This window comes from Crotalus tigris, unplaced genomic scaffold, assembly GCF_016545835.1.
Source record: "Crotalus tigris isolate CLP2741 ecotype Arizona unplaced genomic scaffold, ASM1654583v1 scf7180000024472.5447098, whole genome shotgun sequence".
NCBI classification, from domain to species: Eukaryota; Metazoa; Chordata; class Lepidosauria; order Squamata; family Viperidae; genus Crotalus; species Crotalus tigris.
The window spans coordinates 2,058,904-2,082,962 of NW_024100643.1; the positions used below are offsets into that span (position 1 = coordinate 2,058,904).

General features: G+C 39.6%; 1 protein-coding gene and 1 long non-coding RNA gene across 2 annotated transcripts in view; one reads left to right on the forward strand and one right to left on the reverse strand.

Moving 5' to 3' along the window:
* Positions 1 to 6,380, forward strand: part of CDK5RAP3 (CDK5 regulatory subunit associated protein 3) — a 32,813-nt gene extending 26,433 nt beyond the window's left edge. The window contains exon 14 of the mRNA XM_039333044.1: positions 6,060 to 6,380. Within this exon, the coding sequence (XP_039188978.1) occupies positions 6,060 to 6,125 (66 nt within the window). The 3' untranslated portion in view covers positions 6,126 to 6,380. The remainder of the gene's footprint in view (positions 1 to 6,059) is intronic.
* LOC120303479 overlaps positions 1 to 24,059 on the reverse strand; it is a 31,455-nt gene that overhangs the window by 5,618 nt on the left and 1,778 nt on the right. The window contains exon 2 of the long non-coding RNA XR_005555470.1: positions 16,490 to 18,067. This is a non-coding gene — a long non-coding RNA (uncharacterized LOC120303479). The remainder of the gene's footprint in view (positions 1 to 16,489; positions 18,068 to 24,059) is intronic.

Sequence of the window (24,059 nt, forward strand, 5' to 3'; positions counted from 1 at the left end):
CTGCAAAGTGGTTTATCTGGTCTGTTTGAACAATGAAGATAAACCTTTACTGACTTTCAGAATTATATGTGGGAAACTGTTTTCCTATTTCTTTACATGAGAAGTCTTTGTTACTACGCGAGACGATGGAATACTTTGGACTATAAATTCTTACTTGCCAAACAGTTTTCACTATAAGACTATTCGCAACACGTGAAATAGATGTCAAACATCTAGCTACAAAAACTACTTCTAACATTTGATTTTAAAATCCTTAATTTAATACATTATCAAGAGAATATGGATGAAGATCAGGAAAAAAATCCTTTCTGTGTTGAAATCAATACATGAAACCATTCTTTTAGCATGTAACAAAATGAGAGGCATCATAAAGGAACAAGATGCCAGCTTAACTATACAAACCCAGATTTTGACTACAACTAAAGATCCAACAATGCAGAAAGCAACAGAAGAAATGGAACAACTAAATATTAAGACAGAGGATCCAACTGACCAACAGATCCAGCCAATGGGGAAATTAGAAAAGAGAGTGACAACACTGAAATGGAAAAGATTTTTTTCATAAATCAGAAGAAACCTGAGGAAAAGGAAGAAGAACAGACTGAATCGAAGATAAACTTATTGGGACAACTGTGGGAAACTGAAATAATGGGGAGGTGATCAAAGAAATATAATGGGGCTAGTTGTTCCCCAAAAAATTGTAATTAAATGGTTTTTCTTAATGCAAATAATACACACAATAGTAGAGGCAGAACTGTTTGATAAATTAAAAGTACTGACATGGATGGTTAGTTGGCAAAGGAAAAAAAGCCAGAGTAAGGCTGAAAGAAACTAGGGTTTTGATTTATTAGGGGGGATTTTATATTATTGATTAGAAGGTTGAAGATGGTCAAATATAGAAAACTTTTTAGAAAATAAATATTATAACTGAATAGGTAAGATGTGTAATAAGATTAATAGATTTTTGGTTTAATATGGGGGGGGGAAAGAATTTTTAAAATAGAATAAGATTATATGCAAATAGATAAGATGTATATTTAGAATATTAGATTTTGTTATAAAAAGAAAATGTAGAAATTGAGATAAGGGAAACTCTAGTTACCTAAAGCTTAGAAATTATAACATACCAAATGTTAAGTTGAATATTGAGGGGAAATTAAAGCCTGGGGAAAAAGTTACAACAGGACGCTGATGTATATAAGATTGAATGTAGTAATAGTAATAGTAATAGTAGTAAAGTTGGAAGGGACCTTGGAGGTCATCTAATCCAACTCCCTGCTCAGGCAGGAAACCCTACACCATTTCGGACAAATGGCTGTCGAGTCTCTTCTTAAAAACTTCCAGTGTTGGAGCATTTACTGCTTCTGGAGGCAGGCTGTTCCACTGATTAATTGTTCTCACTGTCAGGAAATTTCTCCTTAGTTCTAGGTTGCTTCTCTCCTTGATTAGTTTCCACCCGTTGCTTCTTGTCCTGCCTTCAGGTGCTTTGGAAAATAGCTTGATTCCCTCTTCCTTATGGCAGCCCCTGAGATATTGGAATACTGCTATCATGTCACCCCTTGTCCTTCTTTTCGTTAAACTAGACATACCCAATTCTAGCAATCGTTCCTTATATTTTTAGCCTTCAGTTCCCTAATCATCTTTGTTGCTCTTCTCTGTACTCTTTCTAGAGTCTCAACATCTTTTTTACATCGTGGTGACCAAAACTGGATGCAGTATTCCAAGTGTGGCCTTACCAAGGCATTGTAGAGTGGTATTAATACTTACGTGATCTTGATTCTATCCCTCTGTTAATGCAGCCTAGCACTGTGTTGGCCTTTTTGGCAGCTGCAGCACACTGCTGGCTCATATTTAGGTGATTGTCTACTAGGACTTCGAGGTCCCTCTCACAGTTACTACTATTGAGCATGGTGCCACCTATGCTGCACTTGTGCATTTGGTTTTTCTTGCCTAAATGTAGAACCTTGCTTTTTTCACCATTGAATTTCATTTTGTTAGTTAGTGCCCAGTGTTCAAGTCTGTCCAGATCCTTCTGTATCTTAAGCCTATCTTCTGGAATGTTGGCTATTCCTGCCAGCTTGGTGCCGTCTGCAAATTTGATGAGTTCCCCATCTATCCCTTCATCCAAATCATTGATGAAGATGTTGAAGAGCACTGGGCCCAGAACAGAGCCCTGGGGCACCCCACTACACACTTCCCTCCGTATAGATGCAGTTCCATTGAGGACCACTCGCTGAGTACGGCCGGTCAGCCAGCTACGGATCCATCTGGTGGTGATTCTGTTTACCCCACATTTTTCTATCTTATCAAGTAGTAGGTTGTGATCTACTTTATCAAATGCCTTACTGAAGTACAAGTAAATTATGTCGACAGCATTCCTCTGATCCACTAATTTTGTCACTTGGTCAAAGAATGCAATAAGATTTGTCTGGCATGATCTATTTTTGACAAACCCATGTTGGCTTTTAGTAATGACTTTGTTTTCTTCTAGGTGTTCGTTGATTCATTGTTTGATTATCTTTTCCAGGATCTTCCCAGGTATTGAGGTCAGGCTGATAGGTCTGTAATTTCCTGGATCCATTTTTTTTTTTTGAGGATGGGAACTACCGTATATGCCGACGTACAAGGCGACCCGGCATATAAGACGACCCCCGTCTTTATTGCCGAGCCGCATTCCTAGAACGTCGTCTTATACGCCGGAAACCACCAGTATTTCCGGCGTATAAGACGACTCGGCGTATAAGACGACCCCTGTCTTTGGCGCCGATTTCAGCGCTCGCAGAAGTCGCCTTATACGCCGGCATTTACAGTTGTTGTTAACTGCGAAGTCGTGTCCGATCCATTGCGACCCCATGGACAATGTTCCTCCAGGTCTTCCTGTCCTCTACCATCTTCTGGAGTCCATTTAAGTTCACACCTACTGCTTCAGTGACTCCATCCAGCCATCTCATTCTCTGTCGTCCCCTTCTTCTATTGCCCTCAATCTTTCCCAGCATTAGGCCCTTCTCCTGTGAGTCCTTCCTTCTCATTAGGTGGCCAAAGTATTTGAGTTTCAACTTCAGGATCTGGCCTTCTAAAGAGCAGTCGGGGTTGATCTCTTCTAGGACTGACCGGTTTGAACACCTTGCAGTCCAAGGGACTCGCAAGAGTCTTCTCCAGCACCATAGTTCAAAGGCCTCAATTCTTTGGCGCTCAGCCTTTCTTATGGTCCAACTTTCACAGCCATATATTGCAACTGGGAAAACCATGGCCTTGACTATACGCACTTTTGTTGGCAGGGTGATGTCTCTGCTTTTTAGTATGCTGTCTAGATTTGCCATAGCTTTCCTCCCCAGGAGCAAGCGTATTTTAATTTCTTGGCTGCAGTCCCCACCTGAGGTGATCTTGGAGCCCAGAAAAATAAAATCTGTCACTACCTCCATTTCTTCCCCATCTATTTGCCAGGAATTGAGAGGGCCGGATGCCATGATTTGGTTTTCTTAATGTTGAGTTTCAAGCCAACTTTTGCACTCTCCTTCTTCACCCACATCAAGAGGCTCTTTAGTTCCTCTTCACTTTCTGCCATTAGCGTGGTATCATCTGCATATCTTAGGTTGTTGATATTTCTCCCGGCAATCTTAATTCCAACTTTTGATTCATCTAGCCCTGCCTTTCTCATGATGTGCTCTGCATATAAGTTAAATAGGCAGGGCGACAGTATACAGCCTTGCTGGACTCCTTTTCCAATTTTGAACCAATCAGTGGTTCCGTGTTCGGTTCTCACTGTTGCTTCTTGACCCGCATATAGGTTTCTCAAGAGACAAATGAGATGGTCTGGTACTCCCATCTCTTTAAGAACTTGCCACAATTTGTTGTGATCCACACAATCAAAGGCTTTAGCATAGTCAATGAAGCAGAAGTAGGCATTTACGGTACATCAGCTCTTTTCCAGTCCTCTGGTAGTTCCCCTGTGTTCCAGGATCTTTGGAAAATATAGTTCAGTGGTTCCGATATCACATCTGCCAGTTCCTTGAGAACCTTGGGGTGTAATCCATCTGGTCCTGGCGATTTGAACTCATCTAGGCTGGACAGGTGCTCACTTACCATTTTCTTGCCTATCTTAACTTGTGTTTCTATTTTGTTTTTTATGGCACTATTTTTGATAGGTTGGTCTGTTTTTTCCCTTTGTGTAAAGACAGATGCAAAAAACGAGTTAAATAGTTCTGCTTTCTCCCTGTTGCTTGTCACCTTCTTGGCACTTTCACCCACTAATGGACCAATCATTTCCTTCACTTTTTTCTTGTTTTTCACATGTTGAAAGAAGCTTTTTTTGTTATTTTTGACTTTGGTCGCAAGCCTTAGTTCATTTTGAGCCTTGGCTTTCTTCACTTCATCTTTGCAGGCTCGGGCTATTTGCTGATATTCTGATTTAGTTATGTTCTCCTCTTTCCACTTTCTATACTTGTCCTTTTTATCTTTCAATTTGTCAGAGAGTTCTTTATGCAGCCATGCTGGTTTCTTTTGAGGGCTGTTGTTTTTCCTCTTTGTTGGTATTGTGCTCGACTGTGCTTTTATTATCTCATTTTTCAAAATTTCCCAAGCTTCTTGAGTTGTTTTCCCCTTGAGGATTCTCATCCATGGAATTCTTCCCAAGCCCTCTCTAAGTTTATTGAAATTAGCTCTCTTGAAGTCCAAAATTCTAGTTTGGCTATTCTATTGCTTGTGCTTCTATAATGTTGAATTCTAACATTGCATGATCACTTCCTCTCAGGGTTCCTATGGCTTCAACACCTTCTATCATTTCATCTCTGTTAGTGAGAACTAGATCCAAAATGGCTAATCCCCTAGTTCCTTTCTCTACTTTTTGGGAGACAAAGTTGTCTGCTAGGTTTGCCAGGAACCTGTTTGATCTTCCACTTGGTGCGGAGTTTGTCTCCCAGTTGATGTCAGGGTAGTTAAAGTCCCTATTGCTATTGTGATATGCTTCCTACATACCTTAGTTAGCTGACTAGCAAAAAGTTCATCTATTTCCTCTGTTTGGTTGGGTGGTCTGTAGTATACACCTATGGCAATGTCATTTCCCCCCCCCCCTTTTATATTGACGCAAATGTATTCAAAACAGTTTTTATCATTGTTGTGCTCTATTCCTGTAGAGATGTAGTTATTTCTTATATAGAGAGCAACTCCACCTCCTCTTTTATTTGGTCTGTTTCTTTTAAATAATTTAAATCCCTCTAGCTGTGTGTTCCATGTGTGGGTTTCATCCCACCATGTTTCCGTAATGGCAACAATATCGTATCTGCCTTCATTAACCTGAATTTCTAGTTCAGCCTGTTTGCTGTTCATACTCTGTGCATTGGTGCATAAACATTTGAGTCCTTTGTGAGTGGCCCTGTGTTTCCTTTCTACATAACCTATGTGGTTCCACTATATAACCTGTGTGGTGTAAACACAATTAAGATATGTATAAATTCAAAATTATTGATAAATGTAACAAAGATGGTTTTACTTAGTTGATAACAATAAGAATTATATTAAGTCAATATGAGATAGTAGATTAAGGGATAAAGAGAGGAAATATCTGATGTTGTAACTTGAGATTTTTGCTAAAGATTTATGTATGTTATAGAATCATTGATTACCCAGTCATCACGTTGCTTTTTAAATGTTTAATTGAAAAATTAGAAAATCAATAAAATATTATATATAAAAAATAACCATATCATTTTCCAGGCTTGTGCAACTGCAAGAAGCATTGTTCCAATTCAGAAGCTCATCTTCCAGAGTGAATCCAAAGTGCTGCATAGTTCTGCTTGCCAAACTCATATGTCCCTCATGATGATTTGAGTTTGAGAACTCTGATTTAGAACAATGCTGCATGATTAGAGCCTGAGAGGTGGTAATTGGTTAAAGAAAACTTCACATTATGGCTGCCATAACTTTATGAAAAATTGTGCCTTTTTAATTCAGGAACAATAGGTATACAACTGTATTTTTAAAATCCAGGATATTTTGTAATTGATAAAAGCCTTATTGTTTGGACTCAGAATTCACCTGACGGTAAACATTCTGCGTTTCAGATAAAAGCTGACATCTCTAAGCGGTATAATGGTCGACCTGTGAACTTGATGGGCACCACTCTTTGATTACTCCTCCTCAAACATGCCAGACACAGCCTTTCAAGCAGCAAAGTGTTAAACATCTCAAACAGAAGAAGAAAAATTGGGAAAAAGGACAAGTATCAAAAAAGTGTAAGGATCGAGGACAAGGGTTGCCACTGACCAAGCTCCAGGAGTTTGGGATCTGTAGTGGAAAAGATGCTCTGATCCCATTTTGTATCAGCTATAAGCACTTCTTAATAATTTTTAATGAGTCAATAAAGCTGATGTTTCCATATTAAATTTCTTGTTCATCTTATGTATTCTCTGGTTGAGGAAGGTAAGAACTATCTCACTGTTATTATTTCTCTGGAGTACTAATTGCGTTTTTAATTTTTCCTTGCTTTCTGGGGACATTCTCTGTACCCACTACTTCAGTGTTTCCCAAACTTGACAATTTTAAGGCATGAGGACTTCAACTCCCAGAATTCCACAGCCAGCAACGCTGGCTGTGGAATTCTGGGAGTTGAAGTCCACATGCCTTAAAATTGTCAAGTTTGGGAAACACTGCGGACTACTTGATAGCAGGAATATTCTGTGAATGCCAGTGAGTGATTGTTTTTTGCTTGATCAAAGAATTCCAGGAAAATACTGTACCCATGGTTATTGAGTCATCTGCTATTTCTCTTAATATCTTTAACAAATAAGTTTGCCTGTCTCTATTTGTGTTTTATTTATTCAACTTTCAGTTATCCTAAGGAAGAAACTTCTACGAGTAATATCATTGTCATTGTCTTCTACACTTTTAAACTCCCGTTTATTTCAATGGCTTCACATAAAGTATGAAGGAGCTTATAGCTATGGAAATTCTCAATCATCCAGATCATGGTTTTCTCACAGGTGCTTTTTCCAAACAATTGGATCTTCTTGTTTTTTTTTTTTTTTAAATGTTTCCTTTCTCATCTAAGAAGCTTCCTCAGCTCTTATTAAGAACTGAAGAAGCTTCTTGGATGTGATGAAACATTATATATAAAAAAAAGCCCAAGAAGGTCCAATTGTCTTTTTGAAAAAGAACCTTAGGAATTACAAAGGAACTTGCATTCAACTACTTTCAACTATAAATTCTAATTTTATGGTTCCAGTTTTGATTGTAGAAAAGATTCCAGCTGTTATATACAGTAAGCTACTTCCACTTTTCAAGAGACTTCCATTTCTGCACAGGAAGCAAATGCATTTTGTGTTGCTACATTTATACTTCATGTTTCCAGGTGCACACCTAACTCCAAATAGCTTCGGTTCATACACACAATGCACCTGGAATATAGAGTGTGCCGTATATGTGTGAAACAAAAGCCCTAGGTATATGCCTTCTATTCCTGCTGTTTCTCTGAAATATTTTCATCAGGTAAAATCAACAGATGTTTTTCTTGTTAAGTCCATGTTGTCCATCTGTGATTCATGTTTGAATGATAACTAAATGGTACAGTAGCCAGTCACATAGTGAATCAGCTCTTCCCTTTTTTCCATTCAAAGTTGGCACCTTGGAAGAGGCTAAATCAAGTCATCCCTAAGCTGTGGATAGACAGTGATGCCAGCAAGTTACTGTGCGAGTGGCCTCAAGTCTGTGCCTATTGTCTTTTCCCCTGGCAGATGATAAGAGAAGAGTACCAGTACCACCCCTTTTTCCCTCTAATTTGTTGAGGGCGGGGGTGAAGAGAGAGATCATTTTGGGGTGTGGGGGGAGGTGATTCGATTTTAATTTCATAGGAGAGCAGTTGATTCATTGCTCTTTGTCGGTGGTGTTGACTCTCGTAATGACTTCCCATCAAAATGAAAAGTGGAATGACAGCGTTCATTATTCCTGCTGCTTGTTATCTCAGCAGTGGGGGGAGGGCTACCCCCTCCCCCCCATGCAGCCTTTCAGCCATCCTGGACAGTGAGTGATGGGCCCTATTAATCACCGACCCTGCGGACTCTGGTGGACACACGCTACCCGGCAGAGAAGGAGAGAGAGATAAGGCACCAACAGCCGCTACAATCCATTAACGTCAAATGGGACTCTCTGGCCCCTCCTTCATTCTTTGCTTTCACCCTCTTGTGGCTATAGAGGTGGTTGTCTTCGGGTGGGGTGGGGAGGAGCAAGAAGGGAAAAACAAACGGACTCTACCTTTTGGGACCATCACCTGGAAACTGAGCAATGATCTTTTTTCATCAAAGCTCGGTATAGTAGCCTTCTGGGTTGTTTAGAGCCAATGCCTGTAATTGGATAGCCATTGCTCTGGCTACCCAAAAGGAAAGATTTCTGTTTTGCTATCTAATTTTCCATCCCCAAGCCCTCTTTTTGTTGACATAGCTCTCTAAATTCATTGCCCGTTGCCTGGTTGATGCATTTCAGCTGTGCCCAATCTAGTGACTTTCAAATATGTTTAGCAGAATTTCCAAAATTTCCAGTTACAAATGGATTTCTTGCATAAAGTGGAATGATTCCTATATCAAGCTATGAGTATGTACTGTATTTAAGATGAAATACAGTTGAACCCAATGTGATTTGCTGGCTTGCATTGGCTAGGCCTGGTGTTCTTATTTTACCTACATTCCTGCAGAAAACTTGCCATAGTTTTACTTTATGCTATTGGAAATTAATTGACTATATTTTGAGATTTTGTCAGATATGTCATTGGTTTGATGTCTTGATGCAGAGATGCAAGAATAATATAAAGTGTAAAAATTGCTTAAAAGGTAGTGGTTAATAATATAGACAGCCTAATATAACATTAAATACATCACTCAAAAATCTTAGATTAAGAAGAGACACTAAAATAGCATCATTCAATAATTACAGATTTGGTGGAGTACATTGAAATTAACTGGAATGTAATAGAAAAAGAAAACTAATCTATAGCAACAACAGTGTACAATTGCACATTGTTGGATTTATATCATTACGATTTCTTTTGTGTTGCAATCTATGGGATTGCCCAAATCTCTCAAAAACTTATCTGTGTTCATCTTCATGTGTGCCAGTCTTGAAATGTTGAGAACCTCAAGAGATAATCACTGCTCCCTCCAGCTGATCAATAGGAAAATGCAAAAAACAACTTTCACTTAGTCCTTTGCTAATGAACTACTGCCCGTTCCAAAGTAAAGAAATTTCTCGTGTGCACGTTTCACACAAAAGTGAAAGATAGTAAGTACATTGTTTTCTCCTCGTTTTTGTTCATATCCTTTGCATTTCCCTGGTTATATCTGAGCAGTTACAAGAGCAGAACTAATGATCCACCAGGTCCATGCTGCATTAAAAAGGTTTTGTGAAATAGAGCCAGAAGATAGCAAGAGATAAGCTTTCCCACTATTGAGAAAACAGCCTAACGGTTTTAAGAAGGTTTTATAAATGTAAATCTAAAGATGTTTGCTGTGCCATCAAATATTCAAGCTTGTATGGATCCAGCTAATGTTAACTTACTCAAGAGCTTATTCTAGGTGGATGTGGAAATTTCAAATGAAACTACCTTTACCTGCAAATTTACATAATAGCTATTTTCCCTTCTAAAATAGATCATAATACTCTGGTTTTTATCCTCTTACTATATTTTGTACATATTTCTATAATCAGGGACCATTAGCTGCTCCTTCTTTTGACTAAACTGTAAACCCAGACACTGAAGTACATTAGCAGTAATTCTATAAACCAATATTACTAATCAAATGCAAAGTGATCTGAAAGAAAAGAAAAGTCAAGGGAAAACCTTGATAAATGGTTGTGCTGAAAAACCAGATAAAGTGTGATAATTGCCTAATGTTTTGTATATTTTTATATCACACTTTCAGGGTATTTCACATACAATGTCTTACATTTGTTTTGATAACTTTTAAATTAGGACATAATTACTGGGCTCTAGAGTAACTTGTCCGTCTGCAGAGGGAGTAAAGCAATTTAAAATAGTCGATCACATACAGTAGTGACTCCAAAATCCTGTTAGATTTCTAAAAATGGAAAGGTTTTTTTTTTTGTGGCCTGGATGGTGCCATTATCTAAGGCTCTTTTCATATTTCAGAATCCTAAATGGAAAACATGTGCATGCTTTTGCACTGAATAGAATCCGTCTGGGTCACCATTAACATCTACTGAGATACTGGAGGTGAATGAAGTGGGTAGTTAGAGCAATAGCTAGTACACTAGTGGGAGAAAGTAAGAGCTAAGTGTCTATTTAGCATTTATAATTTCCACATTTCTGTACAGAGCTTAACAGTTTTTGTTGACTTACAATAAAAATAAATTTTGGTCCTTCCTTCCTTCCTTCCTTCCTTCCTTCCTTCCTTCCTTCCTTCCTCCCTCCCTCCCACCCTCCCTCCCTAATCCATGGAAACCTATGTCTTAAGTTTCTAATAAACAGGAATAAATGCCACAAAGGTGCCTGTTATGTCCTGGGCCTGCTGAATGACTCAGCAGGCTCAGGAGGCTGCAGAAGGCCTGGGTAGACCATGTGGTTGCCCAGGACCAGACAGGCTGTCTCCAGCCTTGTTAGCATGTGCAAGGTGGGAGACTAGCCTTGCACTGATAGGCTGATGCTGTCCCTGCAAGGGAAGTATAAAAGAGCCAGCACCATTTTGTTTGCTGTTCTGTTCTGTTTGTGATCTCAGTAAAGAAGTTGTGTTTGTTACTCCTACCTTGCTTCGATGTCTCTGATTCTAAAACAGAACATTAGCGACGAAGGTGGGATTGGCTGCAAGAAGAACAACAGGAAAAGCTAGGCTGACTTACCAGAGGAGGCCTGAAGCGCTGGGAAGTTCGGCATCCGGAGGAAGCAATTGCCTACCAGTACGAGAACGCTGGCGGTGAGTTCAGCTTTGTGGGACCCCTTCTCATACCTTGCAGTGAGAGGCATCGAAGAGGCTCCAGGCTGTAACGATGTCAAAGCTAGGCCGTCTATCGGAATTTGATACTTCTCACCCTGAGCGCTGGAGCTCCTATGTGGCTCAAATAGAGAATTACTTTCAAGTAAACAAGATCCAAGAAGATGGCCTTAAATCTGCTACATTGCTGTGTGTCTGTGGGCAAGAGACTTTCGATACTGCAGAGAATCTTGTAGCCCCAGCACCACTGGAATTAATTATGTATGCTGACTTAAAGAGGATGCTGCGAGAGCACTTCGAACCCAAGCTCTCAGTAATTGCATGGAGGCACGCCTTTGAGCAGAGGGATCAGAGGCCTGATGAGTCTGCTGCGGACTTTGTTGCTGCCTTAAGACAAACACCTAGGCCATGTGCATTTAAGGATCTAGACGAGAGGCTCTGGGATCGCTTGGTTTGCGGCCTACGAAGTTGTGAGCTGCAACAGAAACTTTTTGTTAAAGAAGATGTCTCATTTCAAGATGCTTTGAGAGAGATTGCAGCTGAAGCAGCAGCGGGAGGAGCTGTGAAGGCCGTATGGCTTGTCAAGAACCCCCCAACACCTAGCACCATCCATCACGAGGTCACTCGGGAGATTCCAGAAGAGTTGGAGGTAGACAGGCTTCAGCAGCAAGCAGAAAGAAGGCCTCAGGAAGGTAGACAACAGAACAACCACATTCCCTCGGTGTTTCGGGTGTGGAGGACGCCACAAGCGCTCTGACTGCCGGTTCCGCTCTGCTATCTGCCGGGCATGTGGAAGGCAAGGCCACATTGCCTCCGTCTGTTTGGGTCGTCAAAAGGAACGGTCTCCAGAAGAATTGCCTCTGAAAGGTACCAAGGTCCCCAGCCAAAACAGGGTGGGCTTCTGCGCGTCCCGTAGGGCCGTTTTCAAAACTGGGGTTCACAGGCCACTTAAAAAGAAGCTTCACATTGACGTGAAGTTGCAAGGGTTCCCTTGTCGATGGAGTTGAACACAGGGTCCGCTCTATCGATCATTTCCTTAGACACTTTTAAAAAGATTTGCAGCAGAAGTGGCCTACGAGTTAAACTCAGGCCTTCAAATTTAATCCTTACTGACTTCCAGAATTCCAGAGTCAGCGTGAAGGAGGAGGCCACACTCACAGTGCAGCATAGGAGTTTTGAAGGGCTGCTAGATGTGGTAGTTGGGGGTGATCGTACGAATCTTATTGGATTCGATTGGTTCAAGGCCCTTGGAATTCAAGTGACTGGACTTCACAATCTGCAAACGTCAGGCCTTGCAGAAGTTTGCAAGGAGTTTGCTGATGTGTTCAGTTCAGAGCTTGGCTCATACAAGGGGCCTCCCATTGCTTTACGTTTAGACCCAGCCAACACACCCATCAGGATCAAGCCCCGAAGGGTGCCTTTTGCCCTAAATAACAAAATAGATGCACAGCTGGACAAGCTGCTCCAGCAGGGCATCTTAGAACTTGTGGACTCTAGTCCATGGGAAACCCCTATAGTCACGCCACTGAAGGCCAATGGAGAAGTCCGAATTTGTGCGGACTATAAATGTACACTAAATAAGGCATTGCAGCAGCATGCCTACCCGGTGTCTGTGGTGAGCCACATTCTGGCCTCACTCGGGGGGGGGGGGGCAATTCTTTGGAAAGCTTGATTTGGCTCAGGCCTATCAACAGCTACCTGTTGATGAGGCAACGGCTGAGGCCCAAACAATTGTGACACACCGGTAAAAAGGCTGTAGTTTGGGGTTAATGTGGCCCCTGGAATATTCCAGAGTGTGATGGAGCGAACACTCCGTGGTATTCCTGGAGTCTGTCCCTACTTTGATGACGTCCTCATTGCTGGGGAGTCATCTGTGAACTTAGCTGAAAGGCTGAGGGCTGTCTTGCTGTGTTGCCACCAAGCAGGGCTGAAGCTGAAGCAAGACAAATGTAAGATTGGAGTTACCTCCACTGAATTTCTGGGGTTCCGTATTGATGCTGAAGGCATCCATCCTGCTGAATCCAAGTTCAAAGCAATTCAGCAGGCCCCATGTCCCAAGTCCAAAAGTGAACTTCATGCTTTTCTGGGACTGTTAAACTTTTACCATGCATTTCTACCTCACAAGGCCGCAGTGGCTGAGCCATTACACTGGCTCTTGGATAAACAGGCACCTTGGCAGTGGACACAAGTCCATGAAAAGAGCTTTTCAGAGGCCAAGGCCTTGCTTTCCTCAAATGCTGTGTTAACTCATTTCATTGAGCAATTGCCTGTATGCATAGCCTATGATGCATCCCCTTGTGGGGTTGGGGCTGTGCCAAGCTACCTCAAGGCTGATGGGACGCAAGTCCCTGTGGCCTATTACTCCAGAACTCTCTCATCTGCACAGCGTAATTACGCGCAGATTGACAGAGAAGCCTTGACAATAGTGGCTGGCATAAAGAAATTCCATGATTTCTTATATGGCCGCCATTTCACGGTCTACACAGACCATAAGCCTCTGCTGGGTTTGTTTACAACAAACAAAGAAACCCCTCATATAATATCCCCTAGAATGCTGAGATGGTCAATTTTCCTGTCAGCATATGACTATACTCTGGTCCACAAACCAGGTAAAGAAATGGGCCATGCAATGGCCTCAGCAGATTACCTCTACCGCAGGTAGAGGCAGATCCTGCTCCTGTTCTTTGCATTCTCTCTATTCAGGAATTGCCTGAATCTCCCCTCAATGCTAGGGACGTGGCTGCAGAAACTGCCACTGATCACAGGCTTACACGTGTGCTGATATGGTTGTTGTCAGGGTGGCCTGACATGTGTCCAGGCTCAGAATTCCAGAGTTTCTGGCAGAGGAAACACGAGCTTTCCACTTTCAAGGGGTGTGTCCTGTGGGAACAGGGTAGTCATCCCAGCCTCATTGAGGACTAGAGTCTTTCAATCTTTACATGAAGGTCATCCTGGAATTGTCCGGATGAAGGTGCTTGCGTGTAGCCATCTCTGGTGGCCTGGGCTCAATAAAGAAATTGAGACCCAGGTTCATAGGTACCAAGTGTGCCAACAGTCAAGGCCTGAAATGCCCCAGCCCCTGTACATAGGTGGGAGGAGACACATACTCCATGGTCGAGGGTACACATCGATTACGCTGGGCCCTTTCAGGGGCAATTCTTCCTTCTCCTCATGGACAGCCATTCCAAGTGGCTAGAGGTTGTTCCTGTCTCCTCCACTACTACTGCTAGGACCATTCAGGTGCTGAGAGGAATCTTCGCCTCACATGGTCTTCCAGACGTCTCCGGCAACGGGCCCCAATTCACGTCTTCTGAGTTTCAGGTTTTTCTTCATGCCAACTTGATCTGGCATGCCACATCTCACCGTTCCATCCAGCTTCCAACGGCCAGGCTGAGCAAATGGTGCATACTACCAAAGATGCTTTAAAGAGAATCACTCATGGCAACTGGCATCACAGGTTAGCTGACTTCCTTCTTTGTCACCGCACCACACCTTGTACTGCCACTGGGAAGAGCCCAGCTGAACTTTGCTGGGGTCGCAGACTCATTACCAAACTTTACAGGTTGCACCCAGATTGGGTGGCTTAACAGGTTTCATAGCCGCGGGCACCTAGACTACAAATGGGCGATCCAGTCTGGGCAAGGAACTATGGACCTGGACATCTCTGGGTGACCGCAGTGGTATGCAAGTTCTCTGGGCCACTGTCATACGAAGTGGCCTTGGACGATGGTCATGTGTTAAGGCGGCACATCGATCATCCACGCTGGAGGCTTCCCAGCAACACTTCCGCTCCTGGCTCTGCTCTCGGGGGAGAAAGACCACAATTACGATCATGGACCACAGTCTCTCCACAAAAGTGGGGATACACTGGCTCCAGAAGGGGGTTCTGCCTACAAGGCAGCTCCTGACTCGGGCACTGGGTCTATGGATTTGGCCAGCCAACCGGCACTACAGGCTTCTCCATCTGCTGGTCTTGGGCTCACAGGATAGTGCTCCTAAGAGGGGTCCATTGTGGACTCGGGAAATTCCACTCCACCAAGGAACTCTGGTCTGGGGTTACAGGCTCCGGCCAGTCACTAGGATGGAGGGTCGCCAGATTCAAGGGGGTATCTTTCCTGGTCTGCCAAGCCTGGCAGGTGAGCTCACAGGCCAGGCACCCACAACAGCTCTAAGAAGATCAGAGCGAGCAAGGGGTCCTCCCAAGTATTTACAAGACTATGCAAGGTTCTTTTCAATTCCAGGACAGGCCTAATAGTCTTGTGAAAAAATAGAATGTATGTAAGGGAGGCTTAATAGTTCTCTTGAACGCAGGGCACACTCAGAGTTGGAGTGTTTTGTTTGATAGTATTAAACAATATGTGGTATTCATGTAAATATGAGAAATATAATGACTGGGTCTGCCTGCGTGAAGGCATAACTGTGTTTAGAAATAACAACATGCTTAATTGAACACATGTATATGTATGTTGCTATAAAACAGTAAGTATTCACATTGTTTTATCCAAGGGGGGAGGGGTGTTATGTCCTGGGCCTGCTGAATGACTCAGCAAGCTTAGGAGGCTGCAGAAGGCCTGGGCAGACCATGTGGTTGCCCGGGACCAGACATGCTGTCTCCAGCCTTGTGAGCATGTGCAAGGTGGGAGACTAGCCTTGCTGATGCTGTCCCTGCAAGGGAGGTATAAAAGAGCCAGCGCCATTTTGTTTACTGTTCTCTTCTGTTCTGTTTGTGATCTCAATAAAGAAGTTGTGTTTGTTACTCCTTTCTCGCTTCGATGTCTCTGATTCTAAAACAGAACAGTGCCAATAACAAGGCTTTTTGCTATTACATGCAAAACATTGAAGTTTTCTAAATTAATTTCTTAGTTCACCTATTATGTCAGAATGGGATCCCATTTCAATCTTGACTTTGGTTATTTTCCTTAAGGTGCCACTTGAGAATGTTTCATACAGAAAAGTGGGGAATAATTTGATGCAAATAATAGAAACTACAGAATCAACAGAAAGCCAAATCAAGTGAATGGGTTGAAAAAGATCCCACACTTATGCCATCTTTTTGTCACTTCCTCCCACTTGTTTGTAACTTGCCTATTTGTTTTTCCTTATTTTAGGTATTTTGATTGATTGATTGATTACATGCCATCAATTCATTGTCATTTTTTAAGCAACCACATATATAGATATTCTCCCTGATTCAAGTGACAAAATTTGGTTGATTTTTCTCTAAACTTCAGAATAAAAGCCATGCCAGGCCTGATTGATAGTTGAATGGGAGATTGAAAGAGTATCAAGCAAATCTGTGAATCTGAAAACATTTTTGAAAAAGACAATAGAAAGCCTCTTATTATTTTAATATATTATTATTATACTAAACTACAATATACATTATACTATACATCATATTATTACCAAGAAACGTTCATGAATATTTTAGTGTTTTATTTTACTTTAGATATCAAAAAGTGCAGTTATTTTTACAGATTCCACTGTAAATAGTCCAAATATTCAAAAAATACTTTATATTTTGCTTTGTTTGTTTCATTGTTATATATTATACTTACTTTTTCTCAGGATCTTCTTTTAATGACATACGATAGCTGCATTTTAGAAGTTGTTCTTTATGACATATGGTGCCTTGATTGATTGATTGATTGATTGATTGATTGTGCATATGCCTAGTACAATTTTGGGAAGATTTCCCTACACTATTTTGCATTAAGGTATTCATAGGAAGGGTATTTCCCAAAATAGAGCATTAAGTGAACATACTTTTATACAGAATTATTGGCAGGATTTCACATGGCCTGATATTACTAAATGGAAAGTTCTAAAAATGAGCAGGAGTTGTCAACATTTACCTAGCACAGTTACACATCTATCCTTTTTCTTACATTCATATGTTCGAGAGACATCTATTGCCCTGCTTGAACAAAAGCAGTGACCTGAGGAAATGTATTAATTACCACACCTTTATTCAGAATTAATTAATCTAGACTAATTAACACCTGCTGGACTAATACCAGAATTGTTAATAAAGCATGATAGAAAATTCATCCAAGTATATTTTTTTTAAAAAAAATTTAATTACAAAATGAAAATGAAATAAAAATACAAAATAAGGAATTTTCTGTGTTATTAGTTTTTCACTTCAAAAGCATGAATTCGTTCACTTTATATCTCACATAAAATAACACATGAGGTGTTTTTATTTTTACAGATAAAATATTTGAAAACGTTCAATGCTCTAGTTCAGCATTCTGAATCCTGGTTCTCTCTACATACATTGAACTGTATCTTCCATCTTTCTCTATTCACTTGGTAGCCTTGTTGATTGGAAATGTGGGAGCTGAGCTAAGTGCAACTGTTCAGAAAGATAGTAAGATTGTCCCATTTTCTATGTTTGTGTGAAAAAATTATCACAGATTAACCACAGAACATAGACATCACCCAATTTAAGCTCAAAACACTTTTGTGAGGAAGAGTGTTCTCGCAATTAGATAATTTTATTATTCCAGGATAAATTATTTCCAGGATAAATTATAATCTACTTTGCTAAAGCTTTAACCAAAAATGTCAAGAGCTGAAAAAATATTTTTGCATATAAGAATATCTTTACTATCACTGCGCTAGATTTTCTTCCTACTCACATATGCTGACTAGCCAAATTGTATATAGATATGCATAAAATATAATTTATCTTCTATAAATTAATCTAACTTTTTTAACCTAGAAAGTATCATCTCATTTTGATGGTAATTTTGTTTCTTTCTCCCTTTGTGGGAGAAATATGTTCCTATGTTTTGATATAGAGAAGATAGAGGTACTTTCTTCCACTGTTTTTTTTAAATCAAACAATGTTTTGCAAAAGCTATACGTGTATTCACAGTTGGGTTTTCAGATGATACCTTTGAGCACCCATATCCCCACAGCCATTTTTACAGATGTTGAGTAGGTACTCTGCCTTCACTGATTTTTGTAAACAATACTTTTAGTTTTTTTAATGGACAATAAATATATTTGAAAAATAAGGTTTGCTTTAAACATAATAATATTTCCAATATCTCTCTTAGACTTAGAGGCATTTCAAAAAGTATTGTGATGTGGTTGCACTCTATTGCTTGGTTTAATTTTCTGCCCACCTGAAAAAAAGAAAAAAAAAAGATAAAGGTAAGTTAAGAAAGTAAAAAAATTGCCCTGGGAGATGAGAGGAGATTGTACACAACAATTCAGCAGTACTGTTTCAATGATAGGATATTTTAAAATTAGTTAAATCCACCACAGTAATTATTCTATGAAACACATTATCTGGCAAAGTTACCATGCTCTATTATTTTATATTAGCATATGCCAAGATGTCACCTGATCTTTCTTGGCAAATAGACACAGATAGAACTTCAAGAGCATATTGCTGTCACTTTCACAAAATGGTTGCCATGAGAGACTCAGTCATAAAAGCATCCATTTTACTAGAAGGCAAACATATGATCACCACAACCATACCACATCATACCATTCTTTTCTTTTTTTCTTTCTTTTAATGGATAATGTCATACAAAAGCCTGAACTGAAATTAACCTTCATTTTTCTAACAATGTTTATAGAGTCCATAAGCATTGTGGAAATTAAAAATCATGCTAAAAACAGCCTTGAAAAAAGCTGAGTTGAAGCACAGAACATGCATGATGTTAAAAAAACATTCATTGGCTTATCACATTGATGACTCGAGATGAATACCAAAAATAAAAACACAAAGTTTATTTTAAAAAATTCATACTTTGTAGAATTCAAACTGGCAAACTCTTCCTGAGGTACATTCAAAGCAATTTGTTTCCAGATTAATTATATATTCTAATATTTTATTTTGTTGTATAACTGACAATTATTAGTTGTCATTCACCTATATTAGCCTCATCTTATATTTTATACACCCCTATTAACTTTATTAATTCATTAATTTCAATGAGGTTGTGCATGAGAAGTCTCCCATGGAGTTATATTCCTTATTATCCATATGCAGTGCAGTTCTATATACAGCAAAACCACTGAGTTTAATGAGGCTTATTCTGAGGTAAATGAATACAGGATTATAGCCTTATTTATTATCTTGACACACCTTAGCATACAATACAATCTTCACCCAAAATTGCCCTTGCAGTTTCTTTAATTTAAAAAGTTTTTTTAAAGGATAAAATACATACAATTTACTATTCCAAAGCAATATGCAAGGGCTTGATTTCACTAATACTTGTCATCAAAGTGGATGTCAAGTGAAAACCAGGAAGAGGCAGAAGAGATAGAGAAGGAAGTAAAAGAAATGGATGTTAAAATAAAATAAAATCTTACAGGGCATGTTGGACATGTTGCTTTCTGCCAAGATGAAAAGTTGGAGGATGTGTGAGGTCTTTATAACTTCTCTAGCACTTCAGACTATTATAAACTCCAGACTTGGCAATAACATCATGATCAACTTGCAAGCACAAGCAAACATCAACGTAGTACCCAATCTGTATGCAGCATTGGCTTTGCTTTGATAGTCAAGTAACATTCTGTATCATATCTGAAGACAGCAGACTAGTCGGAGGACCAAGGGCAGCTCTGTTAATTACATAACTGTGTTTAATTCAGAAGAATCCAGAATGCGCAGCAGGAACTTCCACTGAACCAGCTTTCTTGTGTTATTTTGATTGCTCTTAATTAAAAAATATATATCATACAATGACTTATAAGTAAACATACATGGACTTCTAATATATTTGAAATGGAGATCTAAAATGTGAAGGATAAATATGGGTTTGAGATGATAATGGACTTTGGAATTCTAGTGGGTGGTCACTTGACTATGAGCCAGCAGTGTGCAGCAGCAACCAAAAAAGCTAATACAATCGTGGGTTGTATAAACAGAGGCATAGAATCAAGATCACACAAAGTATTAGTACCCGCTTTATAAAACCCTAGTAAGACCACACCTGGAATACTGCAGCCAATTTTGGTCATCATATCACAAAAAAGATGTTGAGAATTTGGAAAAAATTCAGAGAAGAGCAACTAAGATGATCAAATGCCTGGAGACTAAAACATACAAAGAACGGCTGCGGGACTTGGGTTTGGCTAGTCTAAAGAAAAGAAGAAATAGGGAAGACATGATAGCAGTATTCTGGTATTTGAGAGGCTGCAACAAAGAAGCGAGGATCACATTGTTCACCAGAGCACCAGATGGAAGATGAGAAACAATGGTTGGAAACTGACCAAAGAGAGAAGCAACCTAGAATTAAGGAGAAACTTCCTGACAGTGAGGACAATTAACCAGTGGAACAACTTGCCTCCAGAAATTGTGGGCACTCCATCACTGGAGATTTTTAAGAAGAGGCTAGACAGTCACTTGTCTTACATGGTATAGGTTCTCCTGCTTGAGCAGGGGGCTGGACTAGAAGACCTCCATGGTCCTTCCAGCTCTATTCTATTCTAAAATAATAATGTTCAGGTTTGTTTTTTCAAGTAGCTGTGAATGCATGCCGATGTCACTCTGTCTGTTTATGAAACTTGTCTGATCAATTTTTGCAGACTTTGCATCTGTAACAATCCCTTTGCCCTAAAAGCAGGAAGGAAAATGTGCAAAGAATCAGAAGCTTCTAACTTTCTAGAGACCACTAGAATCTTTCTGGTGACGTGGTGGCGTAATCTGAAGAAGCCGAGCCAAATTTTACATAACTTCAGAGAAATGGGATGGGAAGTATGGGAATATGAATGGAAATCCTCTAGGAGGAATAGTATGTTGGTTCCCAGTTTTATTTCTAAACCATCTCCAAATTGGGTGATATAATGTCAAACTTTTTCAAGGTTTCTGGAGGGAAGTTTAAGGAAGAAGATTGAAGAAATACGCCATTCAGGACCCTTTTGTTTTAATCCATACTTTAAAAAAAAAACAAGACAAAACATACAAAAATTAATGTGCCTTGTGTGTACCAATAAGTTCTGCTTATTGGTACCATCTCTGACATAAGATTGTTGTAACTAGATAATGCAATATTAAAGTCGTTTGAACTCAAGAAAACTTTATTCAAATACTTTTCTCTCTCTTCATATTCTTCCTTTTAAGTCCCACTGTGGTTGTGTAGCATTGCTACATTCATACTAACAAACAAGGCAATGGGTTTTCTCCTCTCCATTCTTTATATTGTACTGTGAGATAGAAATTTAGCCATTAAAAAAAAAGATGAGAAAGTATTCCAATTTACCACCCTCAGTCATTCATTAATATCCAGTACCTCTGAAATATCCCATTCCTTGCAAATGCACCATCTACACTTCAGTACTTCCCCCTGCTTACTGAAAAAAAAAGAGGAAAGAAGGAAAGAAAGGGAGGAAAATACTTTAGCACTGCAAAGCCATTTGTCAAACATTCCCATGAGCTCTGCTTGGCTGTGTCTGAAAGGACACTGTGCCACTGCAGGGGAAGGTGAACATGACTAAAAGCACTATGTAAATTGGTGCTTAATCTGTGGAGAAACACCCAGGCTCCAGAGAGCTACTCATCACTCCTCTTAACTGTGATTAACGGATGAATTAAACAGCACCTTTAACACTTTCTTCACTTGCAAGAAGATGCACCACACAGAACTATGCATCCTTTACAAAAGCCCTTTTCTAACAACTCTTGGACACCAGAATTATTTAGAGAAGGCTTAATATTCTGCCTGAAGCAAGAGTTGCACCATTTTTCCAGTCTGCAAGGAGGATTCAGCTTTTATCAAGTCTGTCAAGGGTTTATACACTGCACAAGATTAGTTTCAAATAGACAGATTATGCTTCAGTGTGCTGTGGGACATGTTATGTGACCTAGATCGTCATGTTAAGTCCTATTATACAGTTAGTTCATTTCAGAACAGCATGTTACATTAACTAGTGGCTTAAGGTTTAGCATGTTATCTAGATCCAACTACTGAAAAAGGAGGAGATGATGGATTTTATATATGCATGAATGGACATTATAGGCTTACTCTTCAAGTAAGGATGTGCCACATTACGGATGTATGTTGGGGTGCTATCTTTAATGTCAGCTCTGATGTAACATGGCTAAACATCTAACTTTGCCCCTGCAAGATTTTTCTACTTGTGCAATTTACAAAGTCTAATTTCCTTCATATTTAATCACACAGGGGTATCCAAAAATGTAAAACTTTTCCTACTGCAGAAGTGACTTCTACAAATGTGAGAAATTAGGAACATATGTACAAATTCAGGAATGGAATTAAAAGCCCAACTTTTCTATATTCACGATGCCTTTAAGGATAAGATGTGCCTGACTGAGAAGAGGAGTCAGTACTAACATTCCACAACCTTCTTCTCTGGTACCTGCAGCCTCCCTGCCAGACTTTAGTTATTTTTAGATTATTTCAATTTAAAAAACAATGGGAAGCTGGTATGTGCAAAGCAAAGCACCAAGCTGAAGCATCATCTTTATTTACAACAATGCTTCTGCAATTCACATAGGCCTCATAGGCATTTTTGAAAAATAAAAATGGTGGGTGGCTGCAATGCTTTGTTTGGGAATATGTCCACCAGAGCAAAAAACAAAAAGGCCAAAGTAAGCATGGGTGGAAGAAAACTTTCAGAGAAGCTAAAAAGGGTAGCAAGAAGCAACCTTCCTAATTTGCTTCCGGGTCAATGTGTGTTTTGTGACTGGTCATTTTGTGAGAATGCCCATGAAATCTTCTCAACATTCCAAAATATACCCACCGGTCCAGCGTTCAGCGTTCAGTGACAACACTCAAGTATGTAGTGACAACTGAATAATTAAAAATTGTGCTATGAATAGGCATAAACCTCCTCAGAATAGAATCTGAAGAATTGTTTCAGCTCAAGCAGTTTGCTTGTGGGGCTAAATTGAGGAAAACTTTGCCTTTTTAACTTCAGTAAAGAAATTTTTATTGGGCTCAGAAATAAGCTTCTGTTCCCTCTCTGATTAGCCACTCTGGCTTTCCATCCATGAATGATGGAGGGAAAGGAATGATGGAAAGTACATATGTATACAAAATATGCATACAGTTAGTCCTCAAGTTACAGTCAAAACTGAGTCCAAAATTTCAATTCCTAAGCAAGATAATTATTAAGTGAGCTTTGACCCATTTTATGACCTTTCTTCCCACATTATTAAGAGAATCACTGCAATTGTTAAGTTAGGAATATGATTTTAAGAGAATCTGGTTTCCCCAGTGTCACTAAACAAATATTTGTAAATCAAGGACTAGCTGTATCTAATTAATAAGTACAGGTAGTCCTCAACTTATAACTATTCATTTAGTGATTAAAGTTACAACAGCACTGAAAAAAGTGACATGATTGTTTTTCATACTTATGATGTGGTAGCATTCTCATGGTCATGTGATCAAAATTCAGATGCTTGGCAACTGGCATGCGTTTATGATGGTTGCAATGTCCCAAGGTTATATGATCACTTTTGCGACCTTTTGACAAGCAAAGTCAATGGGGAAGCCAGATTCACTTAATAACCATGTTATTAACTTAACATTAAATTAACTTAACAACTGCAGTGATTTACTTAAAAACTGTAGAAAGGAAAGTTGTAAAATGGGACAAAACTCACTTAACAACGGTCTTGCTTTGCAATGGAAATTTTGAGCTCAATTGTGGTTGTAAGTCAAGGACTACCTGTACAAATACTAATACAAAAATCAGTTATAATTTAATTAGAAATTCAATTTTTTCCTCATCAGTGACTAACTGGGCATTTAGCTGTTGAATTTGTTGTCCAAGTAAACACTCATGGCCAACTCAAAGACCTCTGCTCTGTTTTTTTATGGTTTATTTTTGAACTTAGACTTCAACTTTCAAAGAATGTCTTTAACTAGATGATTGTCTGTAGGAAAAATACATGGTGTGCTTATGTGAAATCTCCATTAGCAGCATGAAGACAAAAGTTCAGTTTTTAGGCATATTAAACACTATGAAATGTGCCATAACTTATGTTTGCTATGTGGCTGCTAATTTCTCTTTGTTTTTCAAATTTCATTTAGTTTACATTTTCATCTATTCTTTCCTTTAATGTTTTCTCTCTCTCCCTCTCTCTCTCTCATATCTATCTATCTATCTATCATCTATCATCCATCTATT